This window comes from Silurus aristotelis (assembly GCF_946808225.1).
Source record: "Silurus aristotelis genome assembly, chromosome: 12".
Taxonomy (NCBI): domain Eukaryota; kingdom Metazoa; phylum Chordata; class Actinopteri; order Siluriformes; family Siluridae; genus Silurus; species Silurus aristotelis.
The window spans coordinates 7371008-7393791 of record NC_139585.1 but is presented as its reverse complement, the minus strand read 5'-3'; the positions used below and the strand labels follow the sequence as shown (position 1 = coordinate 7393791).

At 38.5% G+C, this 22784-nt stretch overlaps 2 protein-coding genes across 2 annotated transcripts in view; one reads left to right on the top strand and one right to left on the bottom strand.

Moving 5' to 3' along the window:
- Positions 1–11606: 11606 nt before the first annotated feature.
- LOC310734498 (olfactory receptor 2AG1) lies at positions 11607–13057 on the bottom strand. The gene has a single exon (XM_083556623.1). The coding sequence runs from the start codon at positions 12969–12971 to the stop codon at positions 11880–11882; it is 1092 nt and encodes a 363-aa protein (XP_083412749.1). The 5' UTR covers positions 12972–13057; the 3' UTR covers positions 11607–11879.
- Positions 13058–20547: 7490 nt separating this feature from the next.
- LOC310734442 (alpha-actinin-2) overlaps positions 20548–22784 on the top strand; it is a 51061-nt gene continuing 48824 nt past the window's right edge. The window contains exon 1 of the mRNA XM_083556468.1: positions 20548–20828. Within this exon, the coding sequence (XP_083412594.1) occupies positions 20688–20828 (141 nt within the window). The 5' untranslated portion in view covers positions 20548–20687. The remainder of the gene's footprint in view (positions 20829–22784) is intronic.

Here is a 22784-nt window from a genome sequence, read left to right as displayed (position 1 = left end):
CCCGAATTACGGATAAGTGGGAGAAAATGAATGAATGAATATTCTTGCAGGTCTTGCTCTATTCTCATTGTAAGCCCAAATATAAACAGGAAATACCTCAACACAGAAAGATGCTTTTCACAGTGATTTCTGACACACAAACAGACAAATTAAAAATGCTTAAAGTACATCTGATCATGTGGAGGTATTCTCTGCAGAGATGATAGCAATTTTGTTATCTTATTGGTGGGTGGAGGACCCTTGACATTTGAGCATGGTTATCCGCCCAGACTCATTTTCTGCATTATAAAACTAAATAAGTGGCAAGCTACAATATATAGACGATTGTATTGAGACACCTGACTTTTCCAGACATATGTGTTTCTTCACCAAAATGTTACCAAAAAGTTGGAGGCACACAATTGTATACAGTGTCTTCAGATGCGGTAGCATGAAATTTTCTGTTCACTTGAACTAGGAGACCAAATCTGTTCCAGCATGACAACGCCTCTGTGCACAAAGCCAGCTCCATGAAGATATGCTTTACATAGGTTGAAGTGGAAGATCTTGAGTCGCCTGCTATGGAGCTCTTATCTCAACCCTACTGAACATTCTTGGGATGAATTGGAATGCTGACTGAACCCAGGGCCTCCTCATCCCTACATCAGTACCTGACATCATTTAAGGTTTAATGAACACATCTCCACAATTACACTCCAAAATATAGTGAAACATATTCTCAAAAGAGTGGAGGTTATTATAACAGCAAATGGGGCTAAATGTGAAATGGGATGTTCATAAAGCATATATGAATCTTATGATCAGGTCTCCACAAACTTTTGTGCATAAAGTGTATAGTGTATGAAATACTATTACTTGTTTAAGAGTTTAATCCTCCTGAATAAAAACTTTATTTATTTGTGTTCCATCTTATGTGGGAGTGGATTAGGAGGTAGAACATTTGGCAAGGCATCCTTTCGAATTTCCCAATATAGCAGAACTTAAGGCTGTAATTAGACTGCCTATCAAAAGAAGGAAGAAAGGGGAAGACATCTATGTAATGTTTCAAAATCAAGAAGAAATTCTCAGAGAAAATATTTTACAGACTTTGCATTGTCCACACAGCTCTAAATTATATATTTATATAAATTATCTAATTACAATAACTTATACTAACTTTGTGAACCATGAGTCCTAAAATTGTAGTAAATGATGACCTGTTTGTTTTTATTTAGTTGTTTTTAACATCGCTGTTAGTATACTGTATTTGCGGAAATACAGGATTTGTTCAGTTTTCTCTCGTCTCCTTCTTTCCCTGTATCCTTTAGTCCTTAAATGACATTCAAATGAACTTCAGCTGTACTAATCCTGATCTCGACTACTAAATATTACCTGTCAACTTTTAAATGGTAAATAGACACTTGCACTTTGGTGCAATTAACTACAATTATTATATACAGTACTGTGAAAAAGTTTTAGACACTTGTAAAAAGATGTAAGTAAGAATTATTGAAAAAAAAGTTGCAGGATGGAAAGTAAATAAACAGAAGACAAATCTAAATTAAATCAATATTTGCTGTGACCACCCTTTGCCTGCAAAACAGCATCAATTCTTTTACATACACTTGGCATGAACTCGGCAGATGGGTTGTTCCAAACATCTTGATCTTCATGTAATCCCAGACACGCTTGATGATGCTGAGAACTCTGTGGGGGACAAAACTACTTCCAAGTCTTCTTGTTCTATATGCCGATGAAAGTTCTTATTGGCATTGGCTAATTGTTTTGGGTTTTGTTCTGCTGCAGAATACATTTGGGCAGACACCTCCCTGATGGTACTGCATGATGAAAAGTATCTGCCTGTATTTCTCAACATTGAGGACACCATTATTCATGACCAAATCTCCAACCCTATTTGCAAAAATGTGGCCCAAAACTTGCTAGAAACCTCCACCATGCTTCACTGTTGGATGCAGATACTCATTAAAATAGTAAAATAGTAAAATAGTAGGTTTTCCAGCCCTTCAGCAAAACAACTTGCTACAGTCAAATATTTGTTTTAAGTTTGACTCCTCAGTGCAGAGCACCTGCTGGCTTTTTTTTCTGCACCTCAGGTCTAATGTTTTTATTAATAGTTGAGTCATGTCGAAGGTATGGCTTTTTGTCCACAATTCTTTCAGGAAATGGGTGCACCTGCTGGACATCTTCCACTTTCAAAAAGAAGTAAGCATGACGTGTCTTTCATCCACTATGTTTTTCTTCACAATGAAAATAGCTTGAACAGCACATCTTGAAACCACAGTCTGCTTTAAAATCTTAACCTGGGAAAGTCCTTGCTGATGCACTATAGCTACCTTGTGTCTTGTTGCTATGCATTGTCTTGCCATGGTGTATGACCTGTGACCTGAAACTGCCTTCCACAACCTCATATTGGTAGAGTTTGGCTGCTCCTTACTCAGTTTGAAGCTTCCTACAAAGCTGTTTCTGCTTCAGTTGATGACTGTATTTCAACCTTCATATGAAATTGATGATCATTGGCACCTGCTCGATAGAATTGGTTAATCATACACCGATCTCTCTGATCCTACAAAATCCCTGACTTTGTGCAAGTGTAAGAATTGAATGAAAAATTAACTATTAAAATTTATTTTTGGAAACATTCTCACTTTACATCATCTTTTTACATCTTTCTAAAGCTTTTGCACAGTACTGTACATTTGATGGTCATTTGTTTACCATATTTCTATTTGCACATCTGCATTCATTGTAATGTTCTGCTCAATATTACATGCGTCATGCCATTTAAATCCACCTCATTGCACCACATTCTTAATATTTCATTTAATTAATGTGCTAGTTAATTTACATTTAACTTGTACTCTGTCAGTAGCAATGAAGTTGAACTGAACCAAATGTTCTCATTTGGGCCACGCTAACTGAATAGATGTGAGGAGAAACATCTCACCGAGAGAGAAAAAAAGACAAAAACAACTCGAAAAACATTACAAAACATTGCTTAGCGTGTTTTTGTAAGTCAGAAAGTAATGTTCTCTACATATCTCTTGATAATTTACTCTCTAAATTTCTTGATTTTCATAATAAATAAAGAATAGTGCAGGCATATAGCAGGTATCATGTAATTGTAGGCAGCCATATAATTATATTTGATATGAGGATACATAAGATCTACTGGTTTCTGTGTATCCAATGGAAACAAGGTATTATTCCACATTGATTTATAATTCAATAAAAAATATTTTGTACCTCATTGTAGGTTCTGAAAACCGAGAAGCAGGAGCATGTCTTTCACCACCAGACTCTGATGAAGAAATATGTTGTTTTTTTTTAGTGTTGCAAGAAAACTTCCGACTAAAATATCAATCTTGAGGTTCATGGGGTTTTTGTTAAATTTTCTAGTCTGCTCTTTACATTCAAATGGCACTACAAGAGTACAGGATTTTTAAAAGCATGGCTAATTATGTTCCCAGAACAAACCCATGCACACCAATGCACTTAAGGGCATAAAGCACTGCTATAAGGCTTAAGCTAATGATGTAAGGAAGCCATAGCGCTTCGTTGTATTTTGTTTACATCCTGCTTTTACACTCATAGTCATTATTTTTATTTCTATCTAGTCAGCTTAATTAGGGAGAATGGATACACAGAAAGAATCACTATGGCTTCCTTCCTTTCATTTTTGAAGTTCTGCATATGTCTGAACTGAATAATTCACCTCCATTTCTCCCTAATTAGTTGTCCTGCTATTCTTACAAGTTAAATGCACCATATGAGAAATAGAGTAGAGGGCATTTCTAATTCCATTTTCTCTGCCAGAAGAAAATAAAGCAGAAAGTTGGCGCTGAGCTCATTGAAATCAGTCGCAAATGAACAGCAGCTCAAGGTGGAAAAGAGAGATTACAAAACATGAATTCTAAAAGAAAGCAGGTTCAGGATGGATGGATGGATGGATGGATGGATGGAGTTTAGCATCGTCACTCCCAACAAAAACCTCAACATCTTCAGCTCTGCTACCTCCTGCTCCACGTCCTGTCTTTTACTCAATGCCACTGTCTCTAAACCATACAACATCTCAGGTCTCACCACAGTCCTATAAACTTTCCCTTTTCACTCTCATGGATACTCTTCTATCACAAATCACTCCTGCTATCACTCTTCTCCACCCACTCCACCCTGCCTGCACTCTTCTTTTCACTTCTCTAAAACACTTATTATTCTCCATACTCCAAAATTAACATTTTATTCATTTTCTCTTTTAATGTGTCAAATATAAAATAATAATTAATATAAGGGACAAATCTAATATAATGCACTTAATTTATACATTTTTACTTTGTTGTTAATATATGACAGGTTTTGCTTCACCAAAAGAAAAATGCCGTGTTATTGATAATTTCATAGGCCATTTTCTAGGTAATAAGCGTTACCATTTAACTACAGATGCCATAGTCATTTTGATGCTTTCTTAGGTCAGAAACAAGTTTAGTTAGGTCTGAGAGATGGTCTTGAACCAGTGTCGTTAGAGTTAGTGTCAGAAACTCTAGCAGTCTACCATGAGCAAATGCAGAGACTCACTCGTAAAACAGAAGTTTCCCCTTTATTAAAAATATAAGACAAATAAAAAGCAAAAAAAAATTAAATAAAATCCATAACTAAGGTTTACCCAAATAATCTAAATGCGGAGTAGATAATAAAACAATAATTAAAAAGTATTTCTAAAAAATTTTTAGGATACAATTAAAGTAAAAACTCAAAACAGTACACAGGGAAAGCACCAAACAAAGCAAGGAAACAAAACTGAATTACAAAAACTGCTAAACAGTAAAACTAAATAAACCAGGGGAAACTCGAAAACAGGGTACACAGGAAAATACAACAAGGGGTTAGAGACTCAGAAAACCAGAGTAAACTCAAAACATGGCCCAGTGGCGGCAGTAGGGAGTAGGGACCCAGTGGCGGCAATTGGGAGTAGGGGCCCAGTGGCAGCAGTAAGGAGTAGGGGCCCAGTGGCGGCATCTGGTGGCCAAAACACAAACTGGCCCAAAATGTCCAGACCCTGATTTGGGTGGAAAAAATAAAGAAAAAGTTGAAGGCTGAAGATGCTGGTCTACACCATCACAAAATTCCACAAAATAAAGCAAAAACTTTACACACCAACACTGATTCAAAAATTCACACACAGTTCAGTAAACATGTGGGTGCATCAAACTGAGCATCAAACTGAGTTTGATGCTTGTGCTACTGTAGGTGAGTCAGAGAGAGTCTGACGTGTAAGGTACATCGGGGGAATAAGCACATGGAGAGCACACTATGCTCTCAGGAGAGAGTTCAGTAAGTACATTGCTCTGAGGTCCCGATTTCTTATAGATTTCTAAGTTTGTGCCCAATTCATGTTTTGTAAGCATGAGCTGCTTCTAGAGTTACACGTTTTTGCATTATGTGTGTAGGAGCTTACTATTCTAGCTGTACAGAGCCATGAGAATGCAAAGAAGCACCATGACCAGACACAGTAAGAGAGATCCCAGATAAACAGTAAGAGAGACAACTATCTTTTATTATACACTTAATGAAATAATCTTTTATTATACTTATTAGCACTGTAAGGAATAGCTTTGTGGAAATGTTTGATTCAACATGCTAGTTTGTATTCGAAAATAATTCAAACATATATGTAAATATTTATATATACACACACACACTTGTCTCTGCACACACTTGTAGACAATTATAACTTTCTTATGTCTCATTATTACTTTTTAATTGTTATATTTGCTGTAGCCTCACTTAAAGCATTTCATTGTACAAACTGTCACTGACATCACTGGCAGCTTGGTGGTGTTGGGATTTGAACTTACAACCTTCTGATCAGAAGTTCAATACCTTAACCACTATTGCTATTCAAACCTCTAGCAACGCCCACCCTCAAACGACCCCACTTCCCAAGCCTTTCAATAATGAACATTAAAAGATTTTGAGCAAACCTTTTTATTTTACAAATTACACTTAATATTAACTGCACAAAAACATTTATATAAACATATACCGTACATCACACTTTAATACAAACAAACAAACATAGAAATAACTTAAATGGAACAAACAAAATGATTGAAAAACATTTGTATATTGTTAGAATTACAATTATCAGAATTGTTTGTTTCATGAATTATAAGGATAATTAAACACACACACACACACACACACACACACACACACACACACACACACACACACACACACACACACACACACACACACACACATCCCTGTGTATCTGTACCTGCACTTATTTCTACTATTAATAAATAGTATATCTTATTTTATTATATCTTATTATATTATAAGAAATGCATGGATTTAATGTCTTCTGATTATATCAGAAAGTTGTATCTTGATACAAAGTGAACTTTTTCATGTATTGCATATTAACATTTATATGCAAATGAGTGTGACTCCTGCTTGGGTGGCCTTTTGTGGATACATATAGACACCTTTTTTTTTTTTTTTTATTTAAGAAAAGAATAACACATGACAAAATTGTTATACAAACTAATCAATGCTGGGGCTCAACATAATACATAACGGGACATAGTGTGAAGTGAAGTTTACACCCTGAAGTGGTTTATTTTTACATTTTTTGTACAATGCTTAACAATTTAATATTTATATTGGAAATTATTTATATTAGATGTATTTACTGTATATACATTGCGATTTGCACTTCTGGTTAGATGCCAACTGCATTTCTTTGGCTCTGTACTCTGCACAATGAAAATAAAGTTATTTGAATCTAATTTAATCTGATCTAAAGCACATCAGACCACCTCAACATCAAGAAGTGTCAACATATATCCTGAAAAGGCAAACAGGATTCTACCAGGATTCTTTATTAAATCAATTTGTCTTCTTCTTCTTCTTCTTTCGGCTGCTCCCATTAGGGGTCGCCACAGCGGATCATCCGTCTCCATACCACCCTGTCCTCTACATCTGCCTCTTTCACACCAACTACCTGCATGTCTTCCCTCACCATATCCATGAACCTCCTCCTTGGCCTTCCTCTTTTCCTCCTACCTGGTGGCTCCATCTTCAGCATTTTTCTACCAATATAATTCATGTCCCTTCTCTGCACATGTCCAAACCATCTCAATCTCGCCTCCCTCACCTTGTCACCAAAACATCCTACATGTGCTGTCCCTCTAATAAACTCATTTCTAATCTTGTCCATCCTCGTCACTCCCAACGAAAACCTTAACATCTTCAGCTCTGCTACCTCCAGCTCCATCTCCTGTCTTTTACTCAATGCCACTGTCTCTAATCCATACAACATCGCAGGTCTCACCACAGTCCTATAAACTTTCCCTTTCATTCTTGCAGATACTCTTCTATCACAAATCACTCCTGTCACTCTTCTCCACCCACTCCAACCTGCCTGCACTCTTTTCTTTACTTCTCTAACACACTCTCCATTACTTTGCACTGTTGACCCCAGGTACCTGAACTCCTCCACCTTCTCCACCTCTTCTCCCTGCAACCGCATCACTCCACTGCCCTCCCTCTCATTCACACACATGTACTCTGTCTTACTCCTACTGACTTTCATTCCCCTTCTCTCAAGTGCATATCTCCACCTCTCCAGGCTCTTCTCAACCTGCTCTCTACTCTCACCACAAATCACAATATCATCTGCAAACATCATAGTCCAGGGAGACTCCTGTCTGATCTCGTCCGTCAACCTGTCCATCACCACTGCAAACAGGAAAGGGCTCAGGGCCAATCCTTGATGCAGTCCCACCTTTACCCTGAACCAGTCTGTCGTACCTACTGCACACTTCACTGCCGTCACACTGTCCTCATACATGTCCTGCACCACCCTCACATACTTCTCTGACACACCTGACTTCCTCATACAATACCACAACTCCTCTCTCGGCACCCTGTCGTATGCTTTCTCTAAATCCACAAATACACAATGCAGCTCCTTCTGTCCTTCTCTATACTTCTCCATCAACATCCTTAAAGCAAATAAGGCATCTGTGGTGCTCTTCCTCGGCATGAAACCATACTGTTGCTCACAGATGGTCACCTCTTCTCTCAGCCTGGCTTCCACTACTCTTTCCCATAACTTCATGGTGTGACTGATCAACTTAATTCCCCTGAAGTTACTGCAGGTCTGCACATCTCCCTTATGTTTAAAGATCGGTACCAGCACACTCCTTCTCCATTCCTCAGGCATCCTCTCCCCTTCCAGAATCCTGTTAAACAATCTGGTTAAAAACTCCACTGCCATCTCTCCTAAACATCTCCACGCTTCTACCGGTATGTCATCTGGTCCAACCGACTTTCCATTCTTCATCCTCTTAATCGCTGCTCTCACTTCCTCCTTACTAATCCAATCTACATCCTGCTTCACCAACTCCACATCCTCCAACCTTCTCTCTCTCTGATTTTCCTCATTCATCAGCTGCTCAAAATACTCCCTCCATCTTCTCAACACACTCTCCTCATTAGTCAACACATTTCCCTCTCCATCCTTTATTGCTTTAACTTGCAGTACATCCTTCCCAGCTCGGTCCCTCTGCCTGGCCAATCGGTACAAATCCTTTTCTCCTTCCTTAGTGTCCAACCTCTTATACAGCTCCTCATATGCCTTTTCCTTGGCTTTCGCCACATCCCTTTTTACCTGCTGCCGCATCTCCTTGTACTCCTGCCTACTTTTCTCATCACTCTGTCGATCCCACTTCTGTTTTGCCAACCTCTTTCCCCTAATGCTCTCCTGCACTTCCTCATTCCACCACCATGTCTCCTTGTCTTGCTTTCTATTTCCAGATGTCACACCAAGTACTTTTCTAGCTGCCTCCCTCATCACTCCTGCAGTAGTTGCCCAATCATCCGGCACCTCTTCACCACCACCAAGCCCCTGTCTGACCTCTTCCCTGAACCTCACACTACACTCTTCCTCCTTCAGTTTCCACCATCTTATTCTTCTTTTAATCCTTACTTTCCTCCTCTTCTTCTTCGCCTCCAAAACCATCCTACAGACCACCATCCAATGCTGTCTAGCTACACTGTCCCCCGCCAACACCTTACAGTCTCCAATCTCCTTCAGGTTGCATCTCCTACACAGAACATAATCCACCTGTGTGCACCTTCCTCCACTCTTATACGTCACCCTATGATCCTCCTTCTTCTTAAAATACGTGTTCACCACTGCCATTTCCATCCTTTTAGCAAAATCTACCACCATCTGCCCTTCCACATTCCTCTCCTTGAAACCATACCTACCCATCACCTCCTCATCACCTCTGTGCCCTTCACCTACATGCCCATTAAAGTCTGCCCCAATCACCAATCGTTCTTTCCTAGGTACACCATCTACCACTTCATCTAATTCACTCCAGAATCTTTCCTTCTCCTCCATCTCACAGCCAACTTGTGGAGCATAGGCACTGATGACATTTATCATCATCCCTTCAACCTCCACCTTCACGATCATCACCCTATCAGAAACTCTCTTCACCTCCACTACACTCTTACTGTACTCTTCCTTCAGAATCACCCCTACACCATTTCTCTTTCCATCCACACCATGATAAAACAGTTTAAACCCACCTCCAATGTTCCTGGCCTTACTCCCTTTCCACTTGGTCTCCTAAACACACAACATATCTACCTTTCTCCTCTCCATCATATCAGCTACCTCTCTCCCTTTACCCGTCATAGTACCAACATTTAAAGTACCAACCCGAACCTCTACTCTCCTACACTGCTCCTTTTCCTGCCGTCTCTGTAGACGTCTTCCTCCTCTCCTTCTCCTCCTTCGGCCAACAGTAGCCCAATTTCCACCGGTACCCTGTCGGCTAACAATACCTGTGGCGGTCGTTGTTAACCCGGGCCTCGACCGATCCGGTATGAAATTCTCATTTGTCAATTTATTTAAATCAATTTATTTAAATTAATTAAATCAATTTGTCTAATTCTGTCATTTTCTCAAAAATGACAAATTTGCTGAAGGTATTTATACCTAAATTTATATTTGTATAGTTGATGAACATCTAAGATACAAGTTAGTTCCTGTCACCTTTCATATCTTCCTTTGATATCTTCCTCCTTTGCTCTGTGCATACACACACAATTACCCTCATGTCGGAATGCTTAGGAACTTGATGGGGCACAATGACTTTTACAAACTGATTAAAACGTCAAATCAAGCATGAAGAGAATGTTTTTTATGTGAACCATTCATTATTTGTTATAAATCATATGGAGTGTCTACTGTATTAACCTGTGAGCTGTTACCACAGAACAATAATGCTTTACACTTGTCACATGAACTTTACAGCACATTGAAATTCTTACTTCACATACCACAGCAATGTTAGGAAGCTGGGGTCAGGGCTCAGAGTCAGCCATGTTAATGCACCCCGGGAACACATAGGGTTAAGGGCCTTGCTTAAGGGCCTCAAGTGTGGCCACGTGGCAATACAGGGCCTTGAACCCCTAATCTTTCAATCTGCAAGCCAGAGCCTTAACCACTGAGCTATCACCTCCTCATCATTATAAACTTATCATTTATTTTACAGCTGCAACCACTGTTCAGGCCATGTTTTTATACATGACTAACTCGTTAAACAGATTTGAGAACTCAGCCATGCTCTGGTATGAATTATTTTAAGGTTAGTCCATCTGGCTGTTATAATTCAACATATGGTTTTGCTGGGGGGTGTTTTGTACGCCTGTATGTTACAACAGTGAGCAGTTGGAAAAGGTGCAGCTCAAATAGCTGCTAAAGAAAAGCTTCTAGCACTGTTGTTTTTAATGCTGCTTACTTGTCTAAAAAATGCTACACTGAACACAATAATACCAATCACCATGACCAAGCTAGAAATTACAACAATTTATAAAAAAAATAAGATGAAAAACAGGGAACAGACATATTGAGATGCTTATATATATTACGACATACATTAATGACTATGGACATCGACAGCACCATTTAATGCAAAAAAGTTCAAAAATATATTGATTAGTGCAAAAACAGTCAAAAATGTAAACCGCCAGCCTTAATCTCACACCCGCCCCGAAATTAGCTCTGTAATGACAAAAAAAGCATGTTTTTATAGGTTTTCTGTACATTTAAGGTTAGCAACAAGGACCTTCCATGTAGCAATGAGTTAAGATTGAAATAGAAATTTGAAATAAATCTAAATCTGTGTATTTATCATTATACCCTAGCAAGGTTTGCAAGGTTTGGCTGAAAGCGTAAATGAGCATTTGAATAGGTTACAGTATTTCCAAATGATGTATTAAAACAATACACATTTAGAGTGTTAATTAATGAAACGGCTACAAGTAGTGGAGAGACAATCATGAGTTTGTGACACTTGAGTCATACAGATTGCACAGCTCTTAGCTAGGTTCTGTAAAGCTTTAATGAGTAATATTTTAGCTGAGTGGAGCGTTGTGTGTCGACTGAACTGTTCCATTAAATCATAGAAAGGAATCGCTTTCACGGGGAAGTGAGAGGAATTACATATTCACCATAATTGATTTGTTAATGCGTCACATGAAGAATGAAGATGAACGTGAAAGATGATGATTCAGAATTCAGCTAAGCAGTTTGAAGTTGAGAGCATTACTTAAAGGTTCAACAGGGTTGCAGTTTGTATTCAGTTTATGCTTCACATATATTTGGCATATTAGAAAGAAAAAACTTGGATCACTAATGGAAAATGCCCAGAAAAGGCTGCCACAATGTACACAGCACATAAGACGTGGTTGAAGTTTTACAACTTTCAGTGAACACATTAAAACATAGCTGACTGCACAACATATGCAGACAAAAAGGCTCCTGACAAACATTTTATTGTGTTTATTTAGACAGCTTAATGACAAAATAGCTCTTTAAGCTTCTTGGACCCACAAAGTCGGCCAAGTGCCTGACTCACCTCCTTATTTCTAATACCGTATGCCACTGGGTTGACACATGGTGGCACCAATACCAGCATTATCATGTAGATATGGCTGTCTACATCTCTGCTGAACATAGTGATCAATTTTATAATGCTTGGAAACAACTGAAGCAAAAAGATGGCAAAGTAGAAAAAGATGGTACATCTAGCACGGACATTGTCCTGTTGGAACGGCTGTTGCACCTGCCGGGCTTCCTGATACATACGGCCATATGAGAAGGAGAAAACGAGAAGGCACAGGAAAAGCACAGATCCGATGAAGATTTTGTTGAACGTCTCAAAATAGTTTGATGGCTGAACCTGGGCTTGTAAAACTTCCGGCTCGCACACAAACCCTGCAAGGATGCGACCAAAATTTTCCCTGCCCATCAGCACCAGGGCGGCAGAAGATCCAGCACCTGCTAAAGCCAACAACCAGATGAGAATCATGAAACAGTACAAGCGCATGTTGGTCATGATCCCCAGATAATGGATGCCGTGGCACGTGTACACAAAGCGCTCCAAAGCCATGGAGGAGACGGTCAGAAGCGAGCCAAGGATCGCGACCGCACCAGTGAAATATTGCACTATGCATCTGAAATTGAAGATCAGAGTTTCACGCCACAGCAAGCAGTGAAGAGCCGGAAGGCTGATCGTCACCGTCAGCAGCAAATCACTTACAATGAGATTCTTTAAAAGCACATACCGTGGGTTCCAGGAAAGAGCTTCTGAGTGTTCCAGTCCCAGGAGCAGATAAATGTTAACAACAAGTGAAAAGGTGAAGAGTATCAGAATTGTAAATATTGACAGATTCAGCAAAAACTCATTGTAAATAATGCTCCAAAAGAGACATGATGTCACCTCCGAGCTCCACTGAACTGAAATCTGTGACTCGTTCAAAGGTAGAGATGAAAAATTCTTGCAGTCCACTTGTTTCTTCTGTGAAGAATTCATGTTTGTGATATAGCTCGAGTCCAGAGGCTCAACTTTGATGCTGGAAATTGCTTCTTGAGGTTGAAACACCATCTGTTAACGGGAAAGTCCTACGCTGATTATTGAGTGTTCAAGACTGTTTCAGTCTGTTTGACCAAAAAGTGACGCGATCATCTCCTAGCAACAAGTGTCTGCTGTATAGAGAGGGGAGGGCTTAGTTCTTATTCCTATTAATGCCTATTATTTCAATGGCTTTACATTTTACAATTATATTATAAGTGTATGTATTGTTCACATTTAAGTCAGATTAAATTTGATATTTTTCTTGAGTGGGTTATTTTTGTTTGTTGATTGAGTTTTTTCTCCTGCATAGCCTCTTAGTTATGCTTACTATCATAAGCTGGGTACTTTTACAGTGAACAGTGTTTCCTACGGAGCTAAACTGAGTCTAAGTAAAAGAAGATAAAGAGACTGTGAGTATAAGGAGCTCCAAACCTGCATCAGATTATATCTCATTCCTTCTCTTTCCCCCACGCACACACTCTCTCTCTCTCTCTCTCTCTCTCTCTCTCTCTCTCTCTCTCTCTCTCTCTCTCTCTCTCTCTCTCTTACACTCGTCTTACCTGCATCTATTCTCATCTCATTCCATCCCCACTTATAGCGCATTCCTCTCTCTTTCTCACAGTTGTCACAGTTGTATTTCATTAAAAAAAAAAAAAAGGCAACTTGAATGGAGTTTATTTTTGAGAATGCCTATTCTGCTGCATGGGTGATGATAATAACAATAATAATAATACTAATAATAATACTAATAATAATAATAATAATCTTTATTTTATATAGTGCCTTTAAAAGTAGCATCTCAAGGCACTTAAGAAAAACATATATATATAATAATATATATATATATATATATATAAAAGTAATAATAATAAAATCAATTAGAAAAATAATTATTATTAAGGCAGTTTGTAATGAGGAAATTAATGAGGAGACACAGCGCACTCTCATTTAATGGCAGCTGGTCACAGAATGGCGGCTGTAACTCTTTTTTTACTAGATTATTAAGTCCTGTTATTTTGCTTGTTAATTGGTGGTCATGACCATGTGTTAGTGGTTGTGTTTGTATCTCCTGGAGAAAGAAATATAATATAATGATATGAACTGCAATGTGTCATTTTACATCATTTTATGTTTATAAAAAAAATAAATAATGATATATATATATATATATATATATATATATATATATATATATATATATATATATATATATATATATATATATATAAAACCATACACAACACAAATGCAAATGTTTTTATAAGATCGAAACTCTTAGCTTATTTAAAATAAATATACAGGTATATTAAATATTTCAGAGGAACTCATATTTATGGCATGTATTTGCAAGCAATGAAATCTTCAGCAACGTGTAAATATCTACCTAATAGTGTTTTGCTATTTGAGATCTTGATACTTTTTTAAATATTATAATATTATAAGAATACAATTACCGGCCACTTTATTAGGTACACCTGTCCAACTGCACGTTAACGCAAATTTCTAATCAGCCAATCACATGGCAGCAACCCAATGCATTTAGGCATGTAGACATGGTCAAGACGATCTGCTGCAGTCCAAACCGAGCATCAGAAGAAAGGTGATTTAAGTGACTTTGAACGTGGCATGGTTGTTGGTGACAGACGGTCCGAATATTTCAGAATATTTCGGTCTGAGTATTTCAGAAACTACTGATCTACTGGGATTTTCACACACAACCATCTCTAGGGTTTACAGAGAATGGTCCGAAAAAAAAGAGAAAATATCCAGTGAGCGGCAGTTCTGTGGGTGCAAATGCCTTGTTGATGCCAGAGGTCAGAGGAGAATAGCCAGACTGGTTCGAGCTGATAGAAAGGCAACAGTAACTCAAATTACCACTCGTTACAACCGAGGTATGCCACAGCCTACCTGAGTATTGTTGCTGACCATGTCCATCCCTTTATGACCACAGTGTACCCATCTTCTGATGGTTACTTCCAGCAGGATAACGTCTTGATCATCATCATCTCAGACTGGTTTCTTGAACATGACAATGAGTTCACTGTACTCAAATGGCCTCCACAGTCACCAGATCTCAATCCAATAGAGCACCTTTGGGATGTGGTGGAACGGGAGATTCATCATGGATGTGCAGCCGACAAATCTGCAGCAACTGCGTGATGCTATCATGTCAATATGGACCAAAATCTCTGAGGAATTTTTCCAGTACCTTGTTGAATCTATTCCATGAAGGATTAAGGCAGTTCTGAAGTTCAAAAGGGGGTCCAACCCGGTACTAGTAAGGTACCTAATAAAGTGGCCGGTGAGTGTAATTTGGTAGCATTTAGGGGCCATATCATAGCCAAGCTTGGACTCTACTACTACTCTACTGCTGAGGCAAGTCCAAGTTCTACTGTAGACCCTGAGCAGTAGACAGTTTACTTCCTGAGACTGTCTGAGAAAAAGTGAGTCTAGGAGCTGTATGCTGTTCTAGTGTCTAAGCCATTTCATTATTCTACAATACTGCACAATGTTAGACTTAATTAGCAACCTTGTCCATATCCATACTCCTGAGAGAAAATGTATTCAGTTGAATCAGTATTATTTAAACTATTTGCTGAAGATACAAAACTTTTTTTTAGGATGTACTCCCAACGACAGAGCACATTAGCCCCTAAGAAGACATCAACCCTGTTTTACTAAGTTGTAAACTTAGGATACCATCAGCCTAAATCTTCATTGGCAGAAATTATAGTAATTGTTTTAACAAAAAGACATAAAAGAAACACAAAAGAATAAATGCTAGTTCAAGTGTTTTAGGAAGAGGTAGGTCTTTATGTATATCTTATCTTTTCTTATCTTTACCCATTGTTTGGAGATATGACAGAACAGAAAATAGTCTTGATGTATACCTGCCTCTTGACCCGAGAGATGGTGTTTATGATGGAATCTATAGGCTTTTTCTTTTGTGAAAGGTTTGGATTAAAGTCATTATACTCACAAGACTCAGATTCAATTACGGTACTTGTAAATGACATTGAAAATACATTTCAATACATTGAAAAGCTATAATAACACATATTTTGATGATAATAATGGGTTGTAATGCTTAAAGATGAAACCAAATTGCTCTTGCTCTACAGACACCAGAACCACAGTTTTATGAGTAGGTATTGTAGATGTAGAATATATCTTGACCTGTAATTTGACTAACTGCTTTCATGGAAACCTGTTTCAACATCTGTTGTTTTATGATTGGATGAGCATTAGAGGAAGAGTCCCTGCAATGCTGCATGCAGTCAAGTGTACAATGGAGATCAGCAATCAGGAAAAAAACTAAATGGGTGTCCTTTTAATGATGTGCGTGCAGGCAGGCAGGCGGGCGGGCGGACGGACGGACGGACGGACGGACGGACGGACGGACGGACGGACGGACAGACAGACAGACAGACAGACAGACAGACAGACAGACAGACAGACAGACAGATAGATAGATAGATAGATAGATAGATAGATAGATAGATAGATAGATAGATAGATACTTATTTTACAGTAAAACCAAGCTAAGGTTTGTCTAATTATACATAATTTCATGATAGAATGCAATAAAGAGCTGATAGATACATTTGCTTTTTAATTTCAGAATAAAAAACAGGACTTCATTCTAACAGCCATCAGGACAGTATAAAACAGATCATTGCAAGACATACACTCACCGGCAGTGTTGGGGGTAACGCGTTACAAGTAACGTGCGCTACGTAATAATATTACTTTTCTGGAGTAACGAGTAAAGTAGTGCGTTACTTTATAAATTTACACATTATTATCTGAGTTACTTTTAAAAAAAAGTAATGCGAGTTACTTTTTAGTTAAATTATTTTGCATAAAAAAATGTATACTGAATTAAAATTAACGTAGTCACGTAGAATCGGGCACTCAGACGTGCGAGCCGCGGGAACAGAAGCTGGTCAGAAGCGGAGATGGCAAACCAGAGAATTACATTACTGTGATGGAAGTATTCTTATTATTTTGAAATAGTCGAGGAAAAGAAGAAAGGAATAAGGAAAGGAGCTCTTGTCAACTGCTAAAAATACCACTTAAAAAAAAAAAAAACATCTGCATGCAAAGCACAGCACTACAGATGTGTGTGTGTGTGTGTGTGTGTGTGTGTGTGTGTGTGTGTGTGTGTGTGTGTGTGTGTGTGTGTGTGTGTATAATGTTGAATATATGGAAATGGAGACAGAAATATAGAAAACCTTTGCCGACTTTCCACCACTGCAGCTCTATTGACTGCTCAGAATAAAAGTTTTCTGTGGGAGACACATGTACGATACCATCGCAGCGGATCTAGAGAGCAAATTCACAGCTCATTTGCTCTTTGTGGGAAGATAAACTGCCACGGTCACTGATAATAGCGCGAACTTTGTAAAAGCGTTCAGAATGTTTCAAGCTGGTAATGAAGCAGAGAATGATGTAGACGAGGACGAGGTCATATTTACGGAAATGCACGATGTTTTATAGGATGACAGCGAAAGGTATTTTCTCCCTCCACATCACCGGTGTGCAGCCCACACCCTTAACCTTATAAACACGAACGATAGTTACATTCCTGACGGCGAAGGCAGATTAAAAAGCAGTGTACAGAAGTGCGACTGGAAAGTGTTCAGCCTTGTGGTCAAAATTTAGTCGATCATCTTATTGTTCTCAAAGAAGTTATTAAGCATTTTAAATGTTTAAGAAATGTCTTTTGCCCAAATATAACGTATTTCTTAATGGTAATTATCTATATTACACCTGTTACACCTGTAAGGCGTGAAAGAGATACAAGTTACGCAAAAGTAATATAACGCCTTACTTTCCATAAAAAGTAACTAAGTAACGTAATTAGTTACTTTTTTGGGGAGTAACTCAACATTGTAATGCATCACTTTTAAAAGTAATGTTGCCCAACACTGTTTACCGGCCACTTTATTAGGTACACCTGTCCAACTGCTCGTTAAGGCAAATTTCTAATCAGCCAATCACATGGCAGCAACTCAATGCATTTAGGCATGTAGACATGGTCAAGACGAACTGCTGCAGTTCAAACCGAGAATAGGGAAGAACCGTCAGAATAGGAAGGAAAGGTGATTTAAGTGACTTTAAATGTGGCATGGTTGTTGGTGCCAGACAGGCTGGTCTGAGTATTTCAGAAACTGCTGATCTACTGGGATTTTCACACACAACCATCTCTAGGGTTTACAGAGAATGATCCGAAAAAGAGAAAATATCCAGTGAGCGGCAGTTCTGTGGGTGCAAATGCCTTGTTGATGCCAGAGGTCAGAGAAGAATAGCCAGACTGGCTTGAGCTGATAGAAAGGCAACAGAAACTCAAATAACGACTCGATTTGGCGTTAACATGGATCCATCCTGCCTTGTATCAACGGTTCAGGCTGGTGGTGGTGGTGTAATGGTGTGGGGGATATTTTCTTGGCACACTTTGGGCCCATTAGTACCAATTGAGCATCGTGTCAATGCCACAGCCTACCTGAGTATTGTTGCTGACCATGTCCATCCCTTTATGACCACAGTATACCCATCTTCTGATGGCTACTTCCAGGAGGATAACGCGCCATGTCATAAAGCGCGAATCATCTCAGACTGGATTCTTGAACATGACAATGAGTTCACTGTACTGAAATGGCCTCCACAGTCACCAGATCTCAATCCAATAGGGCACCTTTGGGATGTGGTGGAACGGGAGATTCATCATGGATGTGCATCCGACAAATCTGCAGCAACTGCGTGATGCTATCATGTCAATATGGACCAAAATATCTGAGGAATGTTTCCAGTACCTTGTTGAATCTATGCTATGAAGGATTAAGACAGTTCTGAAGGCAAAAGGGGGTCCAACCCGGTACTAGTAAGGTACCTAAAAAAGTGTCCGGTGAGTGTACTTAGACAATGTAATCTGAGATGTATTGACCTAATTGATATTTGTACATATAATCTGTATTTTGAAAGGAAAAACATATTGTTTTTTGTCAGTAAAGCCAGGCATTAAACATGAAGCAACAATTTGCACCTACTGTATGTTTAAACAGTTTTCAGGAACTTTCCATTGTGTGAACTGTCGATTTAACACTAATTAACAGTGCATTTATTTATTCGCCCAGGAAGCAGATAGCATATTCTATTTTATACTGCTGTACTGGAGAATTGCCATTCATCTCCTATTTTCTTTGGCACAGATCTTTTAGTGGACCGATTGGATTATTAATTAAAGAAAGCTGAATTAAAATATAAAAGACCAGCTTTTTGAGATTTCACCCTGCCTAGCTTTCTTGTTATTCATCAAAAGGAAAATCAACCATCGTTTTGAAATGCTCAGGGTGTACACGTTTTAAAAGTAAAGGGCAAAATTGTTTTGTTATGCTCTAATTAGCATAGCTAAAAGAAAACAAACTGAAAAACATTTTTAATTTGATATTTCATGGTATGTCCTCAAGAATATCATTATTATAAGGTTTTGTTTTGGTCTATGACATCAATGATGATAGTGTTTAGAACAATTTCGTTTTTTTTTCCATATTCATAAACAGTAAGTCTGAATCACTAAAATGCTAAATACATTTTAATATATATTAATTTCTCTCATTAGCAGCATTAGGCAGAATAATTTTTTTGTGCAGCATGATCAGTAAACTAAAATCATGCAATTTACTGTACTGTGTTTAAAATTAAGTAGTTCATTGGTTGCAATGTTGGACTTCGGATTAGAAGGTCATGAGTTGAAATCCCAGCACCATAAGCTGCCATGCTGGGTCCTTGAGCAAGGTCCTTAACTGCTCAGTTGTATAAATAAGATAATTGTAAGTCACTCTGGATAAGGCTGTCTGCCAAATACCATGAATGTAATGTATGTAATGTCTTTCTTGGTAACTCATGTTAAACTTGTGATTAATTATATTCTCTATTTAAATACAATCTTTTAATCCTGTAATTCTCTAATATAGCTGTTTGGATATCCAAATGCATATACACATTATACACATTTTCCTCCATGTGGCTTATTAAAGATTCATGCCAATATTATTAAATGAAACAGTCTCTTATACCATACAATAAAATTCTTACTCTGTAAGTCCTTTAGTTGCCTATGTCCTAATGGGAAAAGACATGAATTACAAATGTACAAAATTACAGTAGTGCAAATGCAAAAAGGAGTAAGGAGAAAGAAATGAATGTGAGTATATAAAGTGTGCACTGTGTATAATGTGTGTGCAGTGTGCAGTGTAAACATGTACACACATATATATATATACATACTATATAAAGTGTTCAGTGAGCGATATAAACATGAAAAACATCCTTTTTTTTAAGGGTTACAGACAGTCTGAGCATAAAGACAAATCCGTGCGAAATTATTGATTCTGGAGTTTTGGTTTTGATTTGTTTTATCACAATTTTGACTTATATACAGACTCGTCCTTTTAGATTTCATGGTCAGCAGTCAGGAGGGACCCGGTTGAAGGTTCTTCATGTGATTCGACAAGGTGATATCAGATGTTGGGTTGGGTAGTGTGTCTAAAATAATGGGTGGGTGAGGGACAAAGCGTCAACAGGGTGACACACACACACACACACACACACACACACACACACACACACACACACACACACACACACACACACACACATAAGTGTGGCATTGGGGATCAACCAGGAATCAGACACATCCTTGTACATAGGCCTGGGTTTTGTTTGAGAAGAGGCTATCTGAGGATGATGATGGCCACGGTGACGATGACCCAACTGGAGACGCAATACAACACCGGCTATGTGCAGGACGAGTACATGCTGCAGGAGGATTACTGGGACAGAGACCTTCTGCTTGACCCTGCCTGGGAAAAACAACAGCGCAAGGTGCGAGTCTCCACTAACCTGTGCACTGTGTGTGTGTGTGTGTGTGTGTGTGTGTGTGTGTGTGTGTGTGTGTGTGTGTGTGTGTGTGTGTGTGTGAGGGGGAAGAGAGAGAGAGAGAGAGAGAGAGAGAGAGAGAGAGAGAGAGAGAGAGAGAGAGAGAGAGAGAGAGAGAGAGAAAGAAAGAAAAAAAGAAAAAAAAAAGAAAGAAAGAAAGAAAGAAATGTCTTGTGGCCATAATGTCTTTAGAATATTTAAATAACATTAACACTTAATACTAATCCTATGGAATACAAGGTTGAAATATGATAATGTGCCACCTGTCAGACCCTGTGTGTGTGTGTGTGTGTGTGTGTGTGTGTGTGTGTGTGTGTGTGTGTGTGTGTGTGTGTGTGTGTGTGTGTGTGTGTGTGTGGTGTTTTTCTCAGTAATATAAACCTGTGGCAATTGTAGACTTTAATAATATTTTATATTATTTATTATATTATATTATATTATATTATATTATATTATATTATATTATATTATATTATATTATATTATATTATATATATAGGTGGTGAAGATTTCAATGATGTGGTGTAGGGGTGAAAGAGGTGTTGGAGATGTTGGGTATGAGGTGTAGAAGATGTTGCAGATATTGAGTATGGTGTGTAAGAGGTGTTGGAGATGTTGGGTATGAGGTGAAGAAGATGTTGGAGATATTGGGTATGGGGTAAAAGAGGTGTTGGAGATGTTGAGTATAAAGTGTAGAGGTGTTGGAGATGTTGGGTATAAGGTGTAGAAGATGTTGCAGATATTGGGTATGGGGTGAAAGAGGTGTTGAAGATGTTGAGTATAAAGTGTAGAGGTGTTGGAGATGTTGGGTATAAGGTGTAAAGAGTGTTGGAGATGTTGTGTATGAGGTGTAAAAGGTGTTGGAGATGTTGGGTATGAGGTGTAGAAGATGTTGGAGTTATTGGGTATGAGGTGTAGAAGACGTTGGAGATGTTGGGTATGGGGTGTAAGAGATGTTAATGATGTTGGGTATAAGGTGTAAAGGGTGTTGGAGATGGTGGGTATGGGGTGTAAGAGGTGTTGAAGGTGTTGGGTATGAGGTGTAAAATTGTGTTGGACATGTTGGGTATTAGGTGTAAAAGGTGTTGAAGATGTCGGGTATGAGGTGTAGACGACGTTGGAGATGTTGGGTATGGGCTGTAAAAGGTGTTGAAGATGTTAGGTATGATGTGTGAAATATTGTTGGACATGTTGGGTATTAGGTGTAAAAGGTGTTGGAGATGTTGGGTATGAGGTGTAGAAGACATTGGAGATGTTGGGTATGGGGTGTAAAAGGTTTTGAAGATGTTAGGTATGAGGTGTAGAAAATGTTGGAGATATTGGGTATGGGTTGTAAGAGGTGTTGGAGATGTTGGGTATAAGGTGTAAAAGGTGTTGGAGATGTTGTGTATAAGGTGTAAAAGGTGATGGAGATGTTGGGTATAAGGTGTAAAAGGTGTTAGAGATGTTGGGTATGGGGTGGAAAAGGTTTTGAAGATGTTAGGTATGAGGTGTGAAATAGTGTTGGACATGTTGGGTACTAGGTGTAAAAGGTGTTGGAGATGTTGGGTATAAGGTGTAAAAGGTTTTGGAGATGTTAGGTATGGGGTGTAAGAGGTGTTTGAGATATTTGGGTTGGGATTGTTAGTGCATGTGAGACAATCAATTTTTGGGCAATATTGTTTTGGTGTTATCTGGCATTTCCCATTTCACTGCCACTGTTTTCCATATCCACCTGCAATTACGTCACGATATAGTGACGTATACACCATGTATACACAAATACACCACAGTCACCACTCTTCTTTGCAGGTTTGGCAAGAATTGATTCTTTCTTTAGGAAAACATCTAAACATTAATGCAATGAACAGATTATTTTAAATTATGCTTTAAACTACTTAAGTCTTTGTCTTAAATCACCTG